We start from the raw sequence: 21,024 nt of genomic DNA on the forward strand, positions 1-21,024 counted from the left end.
TGTAATTTAAAATATGTCCTTGCTCCTCTAAAACATTAATTCTTGTTCCATTAAAAATGTCTGGTTCCAGCAGATAACGCATATTATTGCTTTGGTTCTCAGAAAAGCAACTTTTGAATTAATGCTTTGAAAAAAATGGAAATAACTGATTTAAAATGAAACTGTGTGCCCACGAATTTTGATATAATTTTATGCTCCCCCACCAAAGTGCTCACCAACTTAAAATGTACAAAATATTAGTTTATCAGGATTCTACAAAATGAATTGTTCTGTATTTCAGTAAGAACCAAAATGACCCAGAAAGGATTTTGTCTGCCACAATTATACTGAATACACCCCGCATGCCCAATTGTAAGATTTGCAACATGTAATATATCACTATTCAAGTACAGTCACTGTACTGATCACTGCTGACTTAGAATAACGTGTGACCAGCAGACTGGAGTTATACTGCTGGCTTTGCAGCATTGTATGGCCAGGGAAAACTGACCTCTGCCTGTTTCTAATTGCCGATTTAAATTTCAGTGGTAACAAAAAGCTGATATGACCGATAGCTCTCCAGTAACCTCATAAAGGTTAAAACTGAATTTTAAAAGTTCCCAGGCAGTCATTATGACCGCTTAGGAACTTTTTACAGCTACCTTCCCACTGGAACACAGGAAGATAGGAACAGGAGGAGGTCAAGATCATGGCTGATCTGTACCTCCACTCTATTTGCCCGCCTTTACTCCACATCCCTTGATACCCTTGCCTAACAAAAATCTATCAATCTCAATTTTAAAAATTTCAATTAACCCACAGCCTTTTGGGGAGAGAGGTCCAGATTTCCACTACCCTGTGCGTGTGGAAAAAATGCTTTCTGATTTCACTCCTAAATGGCCTAGCTCTAATTTTATGATTGTGTCCTCTTGTTCTGGGTTCCCACACTACCTACCCTAACAAATCTTTTTATCATTTTAAAGCCCTGGAATAAGTCACCCTCAACCTTCTGAACTCAAGGGATAACAAACCAAGTTTATGCATCCTGTCCTTATAAATTAACTCTTTAAGCCTTGGTGACATTCTGGTGAAAATATTCTGATTTGTCTTTCTCGGATCCAAAGTGGACAACCTCACACTTGCTCACATTGAACTCCATCTGCCAGAGTATTGCCCACTCACTTATCTGTCTATGTCCCTTTGTAACATCCTGCTCTCATCGACAAAACTTACTGTGCCACCTAACTTAATGTTATCTGCAAACTTGGATATACAACTCTCTTTCTTCCTTCATCCAAGTCAGTAATATCATTGAATGATACAGCACAGAAGGCGGCCATTTGGCCCATCATGCCTGTGCTGGTGAAAAGGTGAGGCTTCAGTACAGATCCTTGGGAACACCACTTGTCACATCCTGCCAATTCCTTTCATCCCTACTTTCTGTTTCCTACCTCCAATCCAATTACCAACCCATGTCACAAGGTTATCTCCATTCTCGTGTGCTTTCATTTTTGCCAATTTTCTCTTGTGTGGAACTTTATCTAATGCCTTCTTAAAGTTCATATAGACAACGTGAATAGACACTTCCTACCACTGTGCTAGTGACCTGCTCAAAAAATTCAACTAGATTAGTCAGACTTGACCTACCTTTCACAAATACATGCAAACTCTCTGATAGGGCTCGTACTTCTCCAAATGCTCAATCACTTTGTATCTGCTGATAGATTCCAGTAACTTCCCCACAACTGATGTTAAACTAATGGGAAGCCAAAGGGGTCTTTCACCACTTGCCCTGAAAAATTGGGCGACTTTGCATGGTCTCACGCTATATATTTTATGTTGATACAAATCCAAAACTGCTTCACAGTGACACAGAACGTGTACCATAACTAGCTTTGGAAGTGAACGTACAAATAATTGGTGTAAAACTTGTTCCATCACTACCATCGTGTTACAACCCATAAGGCAAATAGATTGGCTTTTTTTGTACCTCTACCAATAGTCCCCTGTTCTGCCCACCACTTTTTTGTTTTAGAAAATTAGATTTTCATCTCTTTTAGCATTTAGGGAGCTCGGGTATTGAATATTTCCAACTCTGATAGTAGACACACGCTGGCTTTGCAAAACTGGGGTAATTATTTCATTCAGAGCATCTGTTTCAGGTATCTGTACAAAAACTTTAAAAAAAGGTGTTAAATAATTTCAGTGTTTAGAATGTAAATGCTTATGAACATTTTCTCTATGTATTGGCCACTTTTATATCCATTTGACTTTATTGGGTATATAACGCTTGCAACTAGTTTCCATTTTACTTGTTTTTACATAAAATGATTGTATACAGAGTCTGTAAACTGTTTCTTAAATTGTGATTTCCCTTGTGAATTGTGTTACAGTTCTATTGAAGTGAATTTAACTTCAAAAGTTTAAGTTGTATTTCTGTAATTGTAAAAAAAAAAGTTCAATAGATGGAGGGGAGAAGATTCTCTCTCTCTCTCTCACAGTCTGGAATAGTTATGGGACAGGGTCTAAATCTGGTAAACTGCAGTTAGATCTGGTTTATTGTTGAAATGGAGACCTGAGGATTTAATTTCTACCGCCAACTAATTTCAGCATACTTGTCAACAGGTTAGCATTTCTGTCTGCGCAATTTTGCTGCCATGATCAAGCCATTTAAAATAAGAGGAACATTAAACCTGCTGACTCGCAAATTTGTTCTGGCAGAACAGATTCAAGTGCAGTTGCATCATCAGCCACACCACTTGTACTCTTAGCGGAGACCTCTCGTTGCAGATCACTGAAGTTTGACGTAAATCTGCCTAACTACAGAAGTACAGGAGACATTGGCAGAGAGTCATCAGCTCCAAGTTTTACTGTGATTTAAACTGCCTTGCCTCTCAACATATTCCAATGTGAAGCTGACCCCAGGTGGTGCTCTGTCATTTCGGCTAGATCAAAAAGTATAGAATTTTTTTTGGAACCTCGAATTTCCATTAATACTGACGAGAAAGAACTTGAATAATTATTTAACAGCTTTCTATGTAAGGATATTTTGTGGCTAGCTGAGTAACAACAAGGTATATCCATTGTTACTGCAAATCCCCAATGTTCACCACTCATTAAAAGCAAAATACTGCAGATGCTGGAAATCTGAAATAAAAACAGGAAATGCTGGAAATACTCAGCAGGTCTGGCAGCATCTGTGGAGAGAGAAGCAGAGTTAACGTTTCAGGTCAGTGACCCTTCTTCAGAGTATTTCCAGCATTTCTTGTTTTTAGTTCACCAATCATTAACTGAGTGAGTGCACATACAACTCGACACCAAGCCTTTGCCATTAATGCCTTTGAACCCCTTGAACTAGGAAGTGCATAAAAATGAAATGGAGTGATGACTGCCCTCACCCTCCTTCCCCTCCTTCTTCCAGAGATGCTATTCTTGCAATTGTTCATCACCTTCCCCAGTGTCATGGTCAAAGCTGAATGCTTGCAACTTACCACGGGGGGCAAGCATCAGCATGAAACATGCACAACTACTCTGATAAAACAATGTCCTATACCACAATATCTCAGTCCCTTGTGAAGAGTGGGCCGTGAATTCAACTTTATGTAAAAACTGAAATTTTATTCAACGCATTTGGGTCCTGTTTTATTCCAATGTCTGGTAGATGTGCATTGCGAGTCTTCTGTTTGATTCCAATTTAGTACAATTGGCCAGTTTGAAACTAGTATGTTTTGAAGGACATTTAGTTACTCAGTCCTCCACAGTTATTTGCTTACATTATCTTTGTCCAATTTGAAGCTTTGGGACCTGTCATTCAATCTTTCTCAATGCCTCAATCTATTTGGCTCAGACAACAGCACTCGCCTCTGGCTTTGGATTTCCTGCACCACGACTTTTGCTTATTCATCTTTTTAAAAGCAGATCCTGTCTATCTTAGCTAAGTGCACATTAAAGATCCCATAGTATTGTTCGAAGAAGAGCAGCGCCAGCTCTTGGTATCCTTGCTAATTTTTAAGCAGCAATGAAAACCGATTTGCTGTTTGTGGAACGGTGCTAGCGCAGAATGGCTGCTGTTTTTGCTTATATTACTGTCAATGCACTCCAGGTGGAAATGATTGTGTGAAGCGCTATCAACAATGTGACAAGGTGCTATAAAAATGCAAGTAATTTTCTTTAAGGGGTCATATTTCAAAAGATGGGCAGTGGTTTTAATCATTAATCGTCAATGATATTCGCATTCTCCTCCTGCCCAAGGCACATTCACTTCCATCCTTCTTAAATTGGCAGCAGTTTACACTCCAGATTCCCAGTCCCTAGCTTCCCACAGTTGTGTCTCCCATGTTCTGTGGTGTTGGTTGTGTCTAGTGTGAGGTAAGTAGACTGAGGCTGCCACAACACAATTTCAACGCAGGATTATACAAGATTGGAAAAGTTCATTATAGTTCACCCAGTATCTAGGAAATATCATATCTTATTTCTCTCCAATTTTTCACCATTCTTGAATAAATCAGCCCATACTGTCCCCTTAGCAGTTTTTTCCATATAGTCACCACCCTTTATATACAGTTGTTAAATCTTAGCTGGCTTTTTCATGGAATCATACAATAGTACAGCACAGAAGGAGGCCTTGTGGCCCATCGTGCCTGTTCTGGCTCTTTGAAAGAACTATCCAATTAGTCCCACTCCCTGCTCTTTCCCTATAGCCCTGCAAATTTTTTTCCTTCAAGTATTTATCCAATTTATTTTTAAAGTTACTAGTGAATCTGCTCCCACTACCTTTTCAGACAGTGCATTCCAGATTATAATAACTCACTGCATAATTCTTTTCCCTCTCCTCTCCATTCTGGTTCCTTTTTATCTTCCCTCTTTGAAGTTTGAGGCTATGCCCTTTTGTACTTGAAGTGGTAGTTCAGAAGTCACTGAAAATGATGCCAGCACAATTTGCACGACTTAAAGCTAGCACTGACTCCAGCAGTAAGCCTAAGCTAAATGACTTACCTGCTCACATAATGGTGCACACCCTTAAAGTGTTTAATGCCCAGCAATATTTGTTTAGGGATATACTGCTGGTTAAAGGTAAAGCCCTGATTTTTCAATAATGGGAACAATGCGATTGAGCTGGCCCAATGCATAAGCGCCTTTCCCTGAAGCACAAGCAAGCCGCCTGGTAATTTTTCAAATATCCCTTGCGTAATTTGAATAGGTTACAGGCACAGGAAAATCTTGCTGCAGAGAGCTTGAACTGTAGCAAGCTTGGTTGGAGATTTGAAAATCCAACTATGCTGCAGCTTTTAAAGGCCTACAGCTAGCCATTCAAGTGAAAGTTGTGGTGGGGACAGAAAAGTGAACTGAGTTCTCACAATGACACAGCAGAGACGTGGACATCTCTGTTCTCTTTGTTGATTATTTGGAGATTCTGCTGCAGAAGGTAACCCTATTTGGGGTTGAAGACTTCCCGCCTCAGTAAAAGCACAGGTGCTAACTGCATGGAGGAAAGTTGCTGCCTGAGTACCTGCAGTCACCAGCTCCCTTGCTGGTGCTACTGAGGCAGAAGTTGCTTGTATCGGGAAGAAGACAAAGGTAAGTGTGCTCCTCACTTTTGCGCACATTGCTTGTGGGACCCATCAAGCAGAGCACGAGTTGGGAACTTCTACACCCTCTGGTGGGGGGGGGGGGGGGGGGCACCATTTCAAATGCTGCACGCAACCCATTTCCCTTGTGCACGTATTTTCGTTTTGCCTACACTTTTATTGCAGCTGGAGGTAGCAGATGTGGAACAGCAAACAGACGCTTGCATTTCCTGTGCAGAGTCCTCCTGTTAGAGGTTTTGCAGTGGGGTCAGCAGGCTGTGCATAGGAAGGCCCAAGGCTCCTAAGAGCCATTCCTTCATTTCCCCCTCTTGCCAATGTTTTTTCTTCCAAAATTGCAGCCTCTGTGGCCTACCACTCACTGGCACCACGGCTACTTCCCAAAGAATGTCAATTAACATACATGATCCTTCTGTGACCACTAACAGTGTACAAATCCTTTCTAGGCAGGTACACCTCGGGTTAATATGACAAACCTTGGACGCCTTGCACTGGAATAAAGCCAACAATGAGGCTCAGTGTCCTATCCTGCTGAGGCCTTCTTTCCACTGGAAAAGTGATGAAACTTGTTGCAAACATAGCAATTGCCATAATGATACAGGCTTGCACTGCAAGCTGCCTGACCTGGTGCAAGCCCCTGGGGTGGTTTGAAAGGATCCGCTAGCGTGAAGATTTTATTCTGTGGTAACCTTCACTTCTACAGGAAGAACTGTCTCTGTTCTAGATCTGTGGAGGTCACCCGATAGTAGCTGGTTGAACTCTGTTACAGCCTGCCTTGTGAAGTCAAGTGGTCTCTGACAAGTCCAGGTTTGTGTAGAGGTTCCAAGGTAGTGATGGGTGTGGACAAAACACCTCAGCTAGTGTTGCATCTGCATTTGTTTGTCACTCATGAACTCCTTCCTTATCTAAAGCATCCAGCATATGCAGAATCCTGACAGGAATGTTGATGCTCACCACTTTGAATAGTGTGATTTAAATGGCTGCAGCTACCAAGAATAATGAAGCTTTGGCATAAAAAATGCAAAAAAAAAGGGCAAAGTCCCCAACAAAACCAAGTAACGTATGGTGCCAAATGCAGCAAAATTGAACAGGAAATGCAATAAGAATCTATTACTTTAACAGTCAACAGAACCTTTTTTTTTTTGAGTAGGCCAAGTCCCAGAATCCCCAAGGACTCCTATTTGAATAAATCTTCAATGTACATGCAGACTGCCAATAGAAGGGTCTCATTTTACCCTCAAAATGGCCCATTGAAAAATTGTGAGTATTATAATTTCAGTGCATGAAGTTGGAAGCCCAATTTTCCAACTGTGTCTAGTAACAATGAGGCTCCACATCTTGGAATATTGGGGCTACAGAATTGTGTTTCATTTTTTTTTAAATTAATGCTTCTTGACAAAATTTGCATTAAGTGTGACTTAAAGATGGGTTTCCATTTTCAGATCAAATTGTACATTTTGTTAAGAATAGTGTTGATCTCCACGTGACTACTAGTTGCTAGCTCTGATTGACGGCAACTGGTTGTGCACATTTGAGATTCATGCTATTACTTAATGCTTGCTGAGACATTAACTGCCAATTTTGCAGGTGTGATTAGCCAATTGTACTGGTAAACTTGAAAAATTTAAAATATTTGTCATAGAGGTAGTCAGAAATAGCCCGGGGCTATTACTAAATTAAAATAAAAGCAAAATACTGCAGCTGCTGGAAATTTTAAGTAAAAACAAGAAATGCTGGAAATACGCAGCAGGTCTGGCAACATCTGGGGAGAGAGAAGCAGAGTTAACGTTTCAGGTCAGAGACCCACTAAATATTAGGTTTCTAACACCACTACATTAATAATTTTGTTGTAAATTATATAATTTAATTCATACATATGGTTGCCTTTCCTGTGTTTCAAATCTCTCCCATGACTTTTCCCTCTGAAATGCTCTCTCTCTTTCAGGTGTCTGGGATTTGAGTCCAGGAGTTTTTTTTTCATAGCTATTGTTCTGTCAGCTACAGGAGGATGCTATGCGCCAACTACCCAAAAAGTTTTCTGTCTTTCAGTCTAACTGCTCAGTGGAAAGAACACCCAGGATGTAAATTAAGGCTACTTCCCTTCTGCATCAAATGCAAAATGCCATATTTTGGACTTAGAGGGATACATAATCAAACGTTTTCTATGTTTTTGTAACATACCTCAAGTTTTCAATGATTAATAGCACTACTACCTGTTTATAAAACACACCAGGTGTTGCTCTATCCCTTTCCTTCCTAATCCAGTGATGGGAAAGGACTGCAGAATTACAGGAATAAAACACAGACATGCCCTTATTAGCATGAATAAATCCTTTTTGAATGTGACTGTGCTTTTCTTTTTGTATCAAAACTAGCAGGAACACTCACAAAAATGAAGGAGTTAGAAACAAAAGTGGAAGAGGGAGGAATCGGAAAAGAAAGAAAAGGAGGCACAAGAGGAGGACAAGAAAGTAGAAGAATGAAGCCGTGAATGGGAACAGCGAGAATGATAGAAATGCATCAATATCTATAGTGCAGAGCGAGAACCATTGTACATATTGTACGGGGATCAAGTACCAAACGAGCACAGCTTCTTCCCAACGAGGAAGGCGGCCAGAAAACGCTTTGCATGTACAAAACCATAACGAACCCTCCCCGCCAGTAGGGCGGCACCAGCAATGTGAAGTCCTCCCAGCCGGTAGGGCGGCGCCATTGGGCTGGAGCTGCTTGTGTAGCGGCATCTCCCGGCTCAATATCTTTGACGTTTTTTAAACAAACTGCCTGGCAGCTGTGGGCCGTGGCTGTGTCGATGTTGCTATGGTGGTGAAAAAGCTTTTATTTTATTGTAAAGCAGCCGGTAAGCGTGCGAAGAGGGTGTGGTGAGGCGGGTCAGGGTAAGCGCTGAGCTGAGCCGAGCCGGGCCCTGTTCCCCGGGCTGGGAGAGGATGGTCGGCACCGGGAGAAGGAGAAAAACAAAATGTCTGAGGTGCGAGGCTCGGCCTTTGTTACTGGGACTGTAACCAGGCGCCTCCAAGCCTGGGCCCGACCCCACACCCACCCCCACTGAGTCCGGCCGAGGCGGGCTTAGCCTCCCACCTTGGCCCGGGGCCGAGCCTTTCATGGAGGAACAGTGAAAATGCTGCTCTTGGACATGCCACCCGGTTCCTGACAGTAGCTGGCTGCACATCAGTAGCCAGAACTTTCCCCTGAATTAACTATACACACCGTGAGTTCCAACTACACTCGAGTCCTGTGTTCGAGTTTAAAATAAGAGGAATATGGGAACCTTCTCTTACCTGAAATCCAGGGGCTTGTTGGGGAAGAGAATAGAATTTAGAAAAACCTGAAAAACAAAATTGAATTTAAAAGGGACTTTTCTTACTGAGTGTGTTTGCCATCTCATTCCATTAACGGAAAAATACAAGCTGCCCAATGCACTTTTATTTTGCTAATGTTAAATCGTGCTGCTTATGATGGTGCAAATGTCGCCATAAATAGCAAGCACTTGGTTATATAAAGTCTTAAAGCTCTTGAAATTTAACATAAAATTATCCCTGCATTTTTTTGCTTTGCTTTAAAAATCACCCTGATTGTCGGAAATGCTTTCTTGTCAGCTTGGGCCCTGAACAAAGTTCTACCTATGAAACGATTTAAATAAAATTCAGTAATCTCTTTTTATTTACCTAAATGCCTCAGCAGTTTTGACCTGATTCTGGTTTAAATTAACACTTGGCTTTAAAAGAAACATTCCAAATCTGATGATGTCAGTGAAGGTCAAAGTTGTTTAAGTAATAAGCAGACTTCATAATTTAATATTTTTGTATGTTTGTTTTTTTGTAGTCTGAAGAGCATCTAATTCTCACAGATGTTTTATCATATTGTCAAACTCCTTGAAAGACTACAAAATGCATCTAATTTTTCTAACAGTTTGGTTCAGAGAATTATGTAGTTTTGTAACGCAGGATAGCCTTATGCGGCATAATTATGCTCATTTTATTGGAAAAAATCTTTGAAATTTGCATGGGGAATATTCTGTAGCATTGCGTGGTCACAGTAAATCTGTAAATGAGCATTTAATTTTTCATAATACTTTCCACTGCATTCAGGAATTAACAAATTAACCCCCAAACTACTATTAAAGTTTCTACATTATCTGCTTTATAAATATATAAAATATCAAAGATGGTCAGTGATGAACAGAATCATGGAATGCCAGCTTTTTAAAAATGTATTCAAATTCTCAAACTGCCATGATGGGGTTTGAACTAATATGCAGGCCTTTAGATTACTTATCCAGTAACATAATTTGTACATAATCCTGCCCCACGATGTTATGTTGCCAAGACCTGATATAGTGCACATTGTGAGGGACAATAGTCCTGTCGTCTACATGTTGGTGTGTCATTGAGAGACATTTTAACTTTTGGTGAGAAAATACTATCAATGTTTGTTTAGTGGAACCTCTAAACATCCCCAACAGTTGGTTAAGTGGTCCCGTTTAACTTGGCCCAACAGATCAAGACAACCTGATAGAACATTTACTCTTTGCAACTTAGAAAATATTTCAACTGCCATATGATAACTCAGAAAAAAATCTTTTGAGAAGTAAATCAATGTAAAATTTTACATCATATGAAATAGAATTTTTTAAATTTAAAAATAAATTAAGGTCTCTGGAACAGAGGAGCCCGAAGGGAGATTTAATTGAGGTCTAAAATTAAAATAATGATTCAGATAGAGTGGGTATGAAGGGCCTATTCCCTTTAGCAGGGAAGTCAGTAATCGGGGTGCATAGCTTTAAAGTAATTGACAGAAGGATTAGAGAGAGGTTGAGGAGTTTTTCACTCAGTGGGTAGTGGGGGTCTGGAACTCTGCCTGAAAGGGTGATAGAGGCAGAAGCCCTCATCGCATTTATAAAAACACTTGGCTATGTATTTGAAGTGCTGTGACCTACAGGGCTATGGACCAAGAGCTGGAAAGTGGGGTTAGGTTGGATATCTATTATTTGGCTGACAGACACAATGGGCTGAATGGCCTGCACCATCAGTTTTCTATGTTTCTTCCCATTCACATGTGAATGCGTTGCAGACTAGATGGAATAATGGGATATTCAGCAGGTTTTGGAAACAGTATTCCATGATTCTATCCCATTTATTCTTGTAAAGCTGTTCATTCATGATCTTTGAGAATTTCTTTTTAAAGTTTATTCTGTGAATGATTGAAAATAGCTGAGGAGCAAGCTGGAAGGATCTATGGGTTTTAGTAGACTTGATGCTCAACACTTCTAGTCACTATGTAGCTACAATTAATGAAGAAAGTAGAATGCTAAACTATATAGTCAAAGAGTACAAGTCAGAGCAAGTCATGTGCAAATAATATCGTCCTGTTTGTGCCACGCTTTGAGTACTTTGTCCATCTCTGGAACTGTTCAGTGGCATTGATGGATGGATGGTAACCTCTTGGTAAATTATTAATACGTCCAGAATCCTGGACCGCAGGATAGTTGAAGGCATGTGCAAGATGACATAATTGACGCAACATTTAGGAAGTTATAAAATCCTAGTTTAATCTCTTTCCCAGACCTACTCCAGTAGATTTTGGCAGTGACCCAGTATGCGTGCCTGCTATTGACCAGTCTCCTCTAACAACGGCCACTTCATTAAGCTGTGCTGCTACAAAGTTATTTTCTTTGTCATTTTGATGTTTTATACATGTTAGTGTCTGTGTATAAGTTTTATTAGTTTATCAACAAACGAACCTTCTTGTGCTTTTATCCACCTCTCCTGCTATAAGATGCTTCTTAAAACCTACCTGTTTCACCAAACGTTTGGTCAGCTGTCCTAATGTCTTCTCCTTTGGCTTGGTGTCCATTTTCGTTTGATTGCATTCCTGTGAATCGCCTTGGGACGTTTTACTATGTTAAAAGCGCTGTATAAATCTAAGTTGTTGTCCTGTTACCTAACAGTTCTACAGCCTTAATTTTAAATCCTGCATTGGAATGAAAAGGTACGTAAGGCACTGAAGAATGTTATATTTGTAGAATCTTGTACTGTAACTGACCTAACTGTTCTCATTTGCAGGCTTATCTTTAAACGAGATATCTTTCATGGAAAGGTGTAAGGCAAAGTGCTTTGTTGGCCAGCCATTTTCAGTTTAGTGGAAGTTTTCCAAAGCACTGACAGAAAGAATGGGTATGAGAATTAAACTGCACAGTGCTGACCACCCTAATAACCTCCTTAAGGAACTCAATAAGTTTAGGCTCTCCGAAACCATGTGCGATGTAATCATTGTGGTCGGCAACCGGACATTTTCGGCACATAAGTCAGTGCTGGCATGCGCTGCTGGCTACTTCGAGAAGCTCTTTTTGAATTCCGAGGTTAACAGTGCAAGAACGTATGTGGTAGATTTTATCACCCCGGCAAATTTCGAAAGAATCTTGAATTTTATCTATACAGCTGAGCTTTTCACCGATCTCATCAATGTTGGTGTTATCTATGAGATGGCTGAGAAGCTAGGAATGCAGGATCTCCTGAAGGCCTGTTATTCCACCTTCCCTGACTTGGAAAAAACAGAAACCAACAAACCGACAGTCGGATCAACTGAAGGCTATGCACCTCTCACCGGGGCCTCAAACGACCAAAATCCCCCCGTGTTGGACTCCAGGGGCCCAGGCCCACAGTTTTGTCAAAACAGAGGTTACATCATGCAGGTTGAAGTAGGAGAGAGTTTTAAAAGTGAAGAACGAAACCTTGTGAATGAAAATGGCCCAAGTATGCCAGGGATGTACCAACAGTCAACAAAAACTGAAGATAACCTGGAGATGGAGTACAGCCAGTCCACATCTACTGAAAATGTGTCTTTGCCCTCCAGTAAAGGCCCATGTGAGCTGTATGAAATACAGAGTAATGGATATTATAATCAAACCAATTTGTTGATGGGAGAATCTCTCAAAGAGAGTAGTAGTTCCTGTGTTGTTAACAATGTTGACCTCCAAGTTCATTCAATGAAGGAAATGGAGTGCATGCAGTTTGAAGGTATTGAGCAAGATGGCCTTAATTTTGATGACCACCAAGAGAGCAGAGGTCCTTCTGAAGAGATAATAGAACTAACAGACGACAGTGAAGATGACAATCTTGTCTGTGTTAAGGATGGCAGTGGTGAAGGTAAGAGCATGCCATGCCAGGTGTGTGGGAAAGTCTTACCAGCCAACATAGGATTAATTAGGCAACATGGTAAACTTCATATTGATGCAAAAGAGGGGCTGTGCACAGTGTGTGGCGCAAAGTTCACTGACAGGAGCTCTCGAATCACCCATGTTTTGTCACACGTTGGAATCTTCCTCTTCTCATGTGACATGTGTGAAATGAAGTTTGTGACGCAGTGGCAAGTGGCTGGACACAGGAAAGCAAAACCACACGATGCGAACATTATTGTCCAGCCAAATACCATGCTGCCTGCTGAAGCCAATTTTGGGGGCTCCCCCACAGAACTTTTTTGTGCTGTCTGTGGAAAGGCCATGACTAAAGAATACCTTGCTGTGAAAGAGCATATCCTTTCTCACCTCGATATGAAAAGTCTCTCCTGTTGTGTCTGCGAGCAACCGTCTAGATCTGTCTGTAGCCTAATGTGGCATGTTTTGTCCCACATGAATATATCAATCTTTTCCTGTTCTGTATGTGGTAATAGCTTTGTAGATCGAACTGTTCTAGAGCAACACATGGCCTCACACCAGGGTATGGAGTATTTATATGAATGTAATTTCTGCAGCAGAAAGTTCCGCTTAGAAGCCTCTTACCAAAACCACGTGAAGATACACAAGAGGCATAGCTTAGATGGCACAAAAGGTCTCATTGCTCAACACCAGTGGCTCAAAAAGACCTTAACAACGTCACCGTCAGACGAGTCTACCAGTGACGGACACACGCCTGGTGTACACCAAGAGACTCTTCTGACTCTTCCCTCAAACCAAGGCAAGGCCAACTCCAAAGGGAACTGGTATGAATGTGAATTTTGCGGGAAGAGGTTTTCCCATTCTAGTGAGTTTCAGTATCATCTACGAATCCACTCAGGAGAGAAGCCCTATGAGTGCAAGCTGTGCCACAAATTCTTCAGGGGACGATCGACTGTAAAAAACCATCTAAAGACCCATTCAGGTGCCCTCATGTATTGCTGCACAGTTTGTCAGAAGTACTGTCCCACCTTGAACCTTATGATTAAACATGTGGAGATGCACAAAGATGGAGGCCTGCCTCCTGACTTTAACATTGCACAGACTTTTATGTACATTGTGCATTCCAAACAGCCAGTAAAAATGATGGACTAACCCTTTACTTGAGAAGGAACCATTCCCAATGTTGGTTTGAAAAACTGTATTCAGAAATAGACATCAAATAAAGTTTCATTTTAATGTACAGTGGAACCTTCAAAACTAAGATCACTTCCTTTTTAAGGAGAGGTGCTAGCTGACATCTTTAACAAAATTAAATATTATGAATATTGCTAGCTTACGGTGCTAACTTTACTGTATAATGAGATGATCACTTTCCTGTATTTTTGTGTGGGGGGGCAGGGGCAGCAGAGAATGATTTTTGCAGTAGCACAAATATCTCTACTGCACTGTAAGCATCAAAATCTACATTGGTGCAGGACAGTAGCTCCAGTGATTGACGGTTTTCTGCTTCAGGGTCTCACGGTGTCAAAATGTACAGGGTTACATGGAACAGTCGATTGTTTGTTATCACAGTCGCTTAGGAATTGACAAAGTCTGGGCCGGGTGGGGTTGGAAGGGTGGTGGTCACCTAATTTAGGTTTGCACTATCCTATGCACTTAACCAGGACCAGGGGAAAGGTTTATTCTAATAGGGTTTATAGAGTTTGCAATTAAGTTCTGCTATAATACTGTAGAATTTGAATTTTTGTCATTGTGGGCAAGCCATGTACATCCATTAATGTCAGAAATTGTACATTGTAACACAATACTTCGACAATACAATGATTTCTGCCTTGTCTAATCTCTCACCTATGTAGGTCCTTCGATCAATAGAATTTTGAACACTTTCCCACCCCCCCCCACCCCTTTCAGGCAAATCCACCTGTAAATGATTTTCATCTTTCTGAGCTGCCAGGTGGGATGTCTAGGAGAGAGTCACCTTAAACCAGTGTTTGTTCCTACTGGGCAGCGATTTCATCATCTGATGGCTCTTCATTGGGCTGCAACAGAAACTGGTTTGAGCCTGCTGTGCCATCTATCTAATGGAGGATGTGTGGGGTCTCTTTTGGGGCTGTAAAATTAGCAATTGTTTGTTTTGTCTTTTTTTTAGTTGCTGATTGATCTGGAAGTGCATAGGGATACCTCCAGCCAATAATGGTAATCCATTGCTGAATTGGTTGAATATTATGCATGCATGTAAGATGGTGATTTTATTTTGTTGTAACATACTGCAGGATTTATGATGTGATCCATTACATTGTGATACAGAGCCAGTGAACATTCAGGCTATTTGTCATAAAAACAATTATGCTGCTCTTATCCTGAAAAAATATTCAACAGTTGAGCTACATCATTGATGAGAAACTCATTGGTTTCCAGAAGTAACCAGTAAGTGAATTTAAGGTAAAATCTTGGGAATGCTGATAAAGCGTGCAAATCCAGTTTAGCTCTGCTCTTGCAGTTTTAATGTCATCTGATGCCCTTGATTGCAGTCCTAGATTGTGACTCTGCCTTGTTTTCTCGCACTTGAAACTCTTCTGTCACCTGCTAGCGGTTTTAGTTCACTTTTCCATTCATTGTCTTGCACAAATTGCCACTTTGTCCACATTGCTTATATTTTTCAGTCAAAAAACATAATTTGCCCTAAATATCAACAAGTACATCAGTGTTAATTTTGTTGGACTGACTGGCATTAAAGTATAATCATTTTCAGTTTCACATTGAACCTTATCAGCCATCAAGTCTTTGTTTGACTTGCGTCTATTCATGCATATCTGTACATATTTAGCTCCCCTGATGGATCATCCAGTTAAAGGCAGCATTCAGCATAGCGGTACGTAGTAGGGAAGGCCACATTCATGATTCCTGGTCTGTCCGCCATTAACTATTCTCAACTAGGGTGCATGCAAAGGTTATAATTAGTTTAGTTGCCTCTTAGCTAAAGAAGCAGGGGCAAAACAGCCCATCCCCTACAGTTTCTCAACAGAGAGTGGATGCAGGTGCAGCCAGCATTTAAGAAGGCTAATGGTATGTAAGCCTTTATTGCAAGAGGATTTGAGTACAGGAGTAGTGAAGTCTTGCTTCAATTGTATAGAACCTTGGTTAGACCGCACCTGAAGTACTGTGTGCAGTTTTGGTCCCCTTACCTTAGGAAGGATATTATTGCCATAGATGGAGTGCAACGAAGGTTCACCAGACTTGTTCCTGGGATGGCAGGACTGTCCTATGAAGAGAGATTGGGGAAACTGGGCCTGTATTCTCTAGAGTTTCAAATAATGAGAGGGGATAGACAGGATAGATGTAGGTAAGATGTTTCCCCTGGTTGGGAAGTCTAGAACCAGGGGACACAATTTCAAAGCAAAATACTGCGGATGCTGGAAATCTGAAACAAAAACAAGAAATGCTGGAACCACTCAGCAGGTCTGGCAGCATCTGTGGAAAGAGAAGCAGAGTTAACGTTTCGGGTCAGTGACCCTTCTTTGGAACTCCAAAGTTCCGAAGATGGGTCACTGACCCGAAACATTAACTCTGCTTCTCTTTCCACAGATGCTGCCAGACCTGCTGAGTGGTTCCAGCATTTCTTGTTTTTGTTTGACACAATTTCAAAATAAGGAGGAAGCCACTTCGGACAGAGATGAGAAGAAACTTCTTTACTCAGAGGGTTGTGAATCTTTGGAATTCTCTACCCCAGAGGGCTAAGGGAACTCAGTCATTGAGCATGTTTAAAGTAGAGATTGACAGATTTCTAAACAACAATGACATAAAGGGATATGGGGATAGTGTGGGAAAAGGGCATTGAAGTGAATGATCAGCATTGATCGTACTGAATGGCCTACTCCTGCTCCTATGTAACCTGCTTCTTATCAGTCAAAAACCTACAGGATCAACTTCCTATGAAAACTGTAAGAGAAAGTGAGCATTCTTGTAGAATTACTTGATGGCCAAGACCCTCAGCTATCATTTAATATTTAAAGCAACGGCCCCTCACCCATACTGGCTCAAATAGGCTTTTTTCAGTACCACCTTCTGTTTGTGGACAGCAGTGTTCAACTTGGATTGTTTATGCTGGTGAAATTGAATATAAATCTGTGATTAGAGTTTAAGGAATAAGGTGGCTGAGTACAATAGTGGTTATTGTATTTGACAGAGTTAACCCCTATGTTAACTTATTGAGTACAATGACTGGAAACTGTGGGATCATCATAACCAAACTAGTGTATTCATTCATCCTTCTCCTACCTGGTCTAGGCTACAGGTGACTCCAGTCCCAAGCTACCTGCTGGACTCGTAGCCCTCTGATGTTTCCCAACAAGCTGCTCAATGCCACCAACAACTGCTTTTCGAGGGCAGCCAACAAGTGGAACCTCAGCCAGAATGATCTCCCCGGCCTACAAAGAGGAAAATTAGCCAGGCCTCTTAATTCTAATTAACTCCTGTTGGAAAGTGTAGATGTTGGGGGTTTGGGGTAACAATATCTGCCTTGGCTATGATCCTCCCTATGGTTGAATACCTTGCCCAATGCTCAATATATGCTCACACCTGGAAAATGGCAACTTGAGCTGCCAGTACCCATTGAACCTTGGTAGGAATTGTCTGTCGCCTTCAGGAGGGTGAGAAAATGAGGAGGGGTGGGGATCATTTTACAGGTACTAGGTGTTCAGTGTTGCACTGTGCCAGAATTGCAAGGTTTAGATGCTGCTGTGACCTGAATTATATGTCCAGTTTGGAGGGTATTTTGAAGAGAACGACAGCAGAAAAGCATAATTTTGTTTAGCTCTAACCAGGAAGGGTTGTTTCTGGTCTGACTCCCACATCCTTCATTTGCTCGGAGTATGTTAACAACCTGACAATCTGTCCATTGTGGTTATTTGAAGGAAGCATCTTTGGTAAATATTCAGATCTTTTTCTTCTTGTTAAACTGCCAGAGGGTTGTTGAGAGTGGAATATTTTTCCACAGGAAGTACTTGAAGGCCAAGGCCATTATACAAAGGAAGAGTAGATTACTATTTGAAGCAGCGGAAGATACAGGGCTATGGGGAGAGCAGGACAGTGAGAACATTCCAAAGACATGATGGGATTAAGAGCCGCCTCCTGTGCTGAGAGCCTCAGTGGTTCTACGGCATGTTTTTAATAGGTCTTCCTGATAGCTCAGTTGGTAAGTACACTGCTTATTGTGGCAGTGGGCTGTACTGACCAAGTTACTGGGAGGTTCCAGCACTGATTATTTGGTCTGTGCTGATTTCAAGTGGGACACCGGGGTTGGCCTTAAGAGCATTGGGCTTGGAAAAGAGAAAATTCACAGGCAGGGTTTCCTTTTCTTTTAAGAAAGAGACCTGGAGGTATATATGCGCAAATCGTTGAAGGTGGCAGGTTGAGAAAGTGGGTAAAAAGGCATATAGGATCCTGTGCTTTATAAACAGACATAAAGTACAAAAATAAGGAAGTTATGGTGAATATTTATAAAACCCTGGTTCGGCCTCAACTGGAGCTTTGTGTCCAATTCTGGGCACCACACTTTAGTAAGGATGTGAAGGCTTTAGGGAGGGTGCAGAAAAGATTTACGAGAATGGTTCCAGGGATGAGGGACTTCAGTTATGTGGATAGATGTGGGCGGCGCAGTGGTTAGCACCGCAGCCTCACAGCTCCAGCGACCCGGGTTCAGTTCTGAATACTGCCTGTGTGGAGTTTGCAAGTTCTCCCTGTGACCGTGTGGGTTTCCGCCGGGTGCTCCGGTTTCCTCCCACAGCCAAAGACTTGCAGGTTGATGGGTAAATTGGCCATTGTAAATTGCCCCTAGTGTAGGTAGGTGGTAGGAGAATGGTGGGGATGTGGTAGGGAATATGGGGTTAATGCAGGATTCGTATAAATGGGTGGTTGTTGGTCGGCACAGACTCGGTGGGCCGAAGGGCCTGTTTCAGTGCTGTATCTCGAAATAAATAAATAGATAGATTGGAGAAGCTGGGGTTGTTTTCCTTGGAGAAGAGAGGGTTGAGAGGAGATTTGATGGTGTTCAAAATCATGGGGGATCTAAACAGTAGATAGAGAGAAACTGTTCACACTGGCAGAAGGACCGAGAACCAGAGGATACTGATTTAAGATGATTTGGCAAAAGAACCAAAGGCGACATGAGGAAAACAATTTTTACACAGAGTGGTTAGGTTCTGGAATCCACTACCTGAGTATGTGGTGGAGGCAGTTCCAATTGGATTTTCAAAACTGAATTGGATAAGCACCTGAAGAGAGAGGAATTGCAGGGTGACGTGGAAAGGACGGGGGAGTGGAACTAGCTGATCTCTAAGCTATGGATTAAATTTACTGGGAACGCTATTAGGTAAGGGAAAGGAGGGAATTACTAAGAACTCCAGGTAAAGAGGCCAAATCCCATAGTGCAGGACAGGACCAAGGTTAGAAAAAGTAGCTTTGGGTTTTGAAAAGATACAAGGAAGGGAAAGTTGAGGGAGGTTCTGTAGTTTTGAGGTCCTGACTATTAATTTAGAGCAGTATACTTGCAATAGATCCTGGTGGGGGCAAAATTCCTCTCAATAACTCAGCAAAAAAGTCAACATGAGTACGGGTGGAATTTCCTGCCTGGAATACCAGAAGACATTCCATTCCTTCGATTTCAACATGCGATGCAGGAAGGAGGATGGATATGTGTAGGACAGGGTAATTGGAGTTTGAGGAACAAAATAATTCTGGGTGCAAAGCCTTCGCAGCAGATTTGAGCCTGCTTGTTAATTCCAACCCATGTTGGAGAATATGCCACTGGACAAGGTTTTTATTGAAAAGGAATTAATTCAGGTGACTGGGAATGGTAAGTTACTGTGGCTCAGGAAGAAAAGGGACCTCAATATTTTAAGGTACTATTAATATGGCACCTCTTAAGATAGCCTATTTTAAATGTAATTTCAAACCTTATTTGAGGTTTTTTTTTGCAGAAGTTGGGGTGTTACCACCATTTGGCCCTTTAAAAAGTTTGTGTCACATGCAAGTTTTGTAGCTTTTTCTGATATCAAATGCTGAGACATGTCAAACACAGTGAAGTACTGTTGCTGTGGATCACTATTGAACAGGCCGTTTGCTTTTGACTTTGAAAAACTGGTTGCCCAGTAATCTAATCTGTACTGATCACTGGCAGCTGTGAAGCTCATGTTTTGGTTTCTTTTACCTGAGTATGTTTGTTTAATGAACATACTCGATCGTTGCACTGCTGTACAATATGTACCAAGACGGAGCATGACGTCTTTTGATAAAAACACAGTATTTCTATTCCATGATGCCAATACACGGTAAATCAAGGGCCATAAGCCCTGTGAAACCCCATTTTGTTGCCCTGATCCGACTAAGCAATCCGCTTCAAAGGCCATTGTAGAATGCGGGAGACCAAATCCCGACAAAAGTAACAGTCTCTTGAACAAGCTGAGTAGGGATTTATCTATGTATTAACCTGGTATAAACAATACAAAGAAAATTTCAGTGCCTATGCAGAGGGATGACACCTATTTTCAAGGGTCAACGCTCAACTGCATATTCTGCAGAATTTCCTTGATTGTGGTGGACCCTTCTAACACACTCCCTGCTATCTGTACAATATATGCCAAATAGTTTATTCGCTCTTGAAAATACCCTTGTACAGTGAAGCCTTCAGAGACTAAGCTTCATTGTCCTTTTACCAGGATCTTTTTAATTTAGAGGCTCATGTCTAATGCAGGAGAAGTAGTAAAATGCTCTAAACTATTGTATGCAGCAAATAGTGGTCATGAGTTTTGGGCTTTGTTGAGGTGAGTTAAGTATGATCACACCCTCTCAATTATACTCTTGTGGCATGCTCACAGCCAACTTGGCCTTTCTATATTGTGATACAAATTGTACAATATGCCTGTTCTCTCTTGTATTTCCTAAGTTATGTCAATTGTTGTGGAACGTGAGACCTTCAGAAGACCATAATGAGGCCTTTTTAACTTTTGGATATTAATAAATTAGAATGATGAAAGGATGAAAACTTATTTTTAATTTTTATCCAAATGTTTGTGTGAAAAGTTGTTGACATTGACGGTGTTTTGTTGTAATTATTTTCCATCATTCTCTTTTGTAAAGTGGAATTCATGTTTTTGCGTTCCTTAGCTCCCTTTTATATTAGCACTTGGATGTACCAAAGTTTCATTATCTTCGCATTGGACAGATCCAAATGTTCACAACAGTGTGACAGAAATCTGAGGTAATGAGCGTGAATTAATGTTACTAATCTAT

General features: G+C 41.2%; 1 protein-coding gene across 14 annotated transcripts in view; it reads left to right on the forward strand.

Moving 5' to 3' along the window:
• Positions 1-7,976: 7,976 nt before the first annotated feature.
• The window catches only part of LOC137358577 (zinc finger and BTB domain-containing protein 39), a 39,308-nt gene continuing 26,260 nt past the window's right edge, over positions 7,977-21,024 (forward strand). For 2 of the 14 annotated variants that reach the window (XR_010971238.1, XR_010971237.1), the window contains exons 1-3: positions 7,977-8,421; positions 15,009-15,177; positions 20,899-20,992. Coding sequence is in view for 4 of the 14 variants with exons in the window: in XM_068024568.1 (XP_067880669.1) it covers positions 11,752-13,887 (2,136 nt within the window). In the remaining 10 variants the exon portion in view is untranslated. The other 12 variants (XR_010971243.1, XR_010971244.1, XR_010971239.1 and 9 more) reach the window with 11 other exon arrangements.

The sequence above is a fragment of the Heterodontus francisci genome, chromosome X (assembly GCF_036365525.1).
Source record: "Heterodontus francisci isolate sHetFra1 chromosome X, sHetFra1.hap1, whole genome shotgun sequence".
Lineage (NCBI taxonomy): Eukaryota > Metazoa > Chordata > Chondrichthyes > Heterodontiformes > Heterodontidae > Heterodontus > Heterodontus francisci.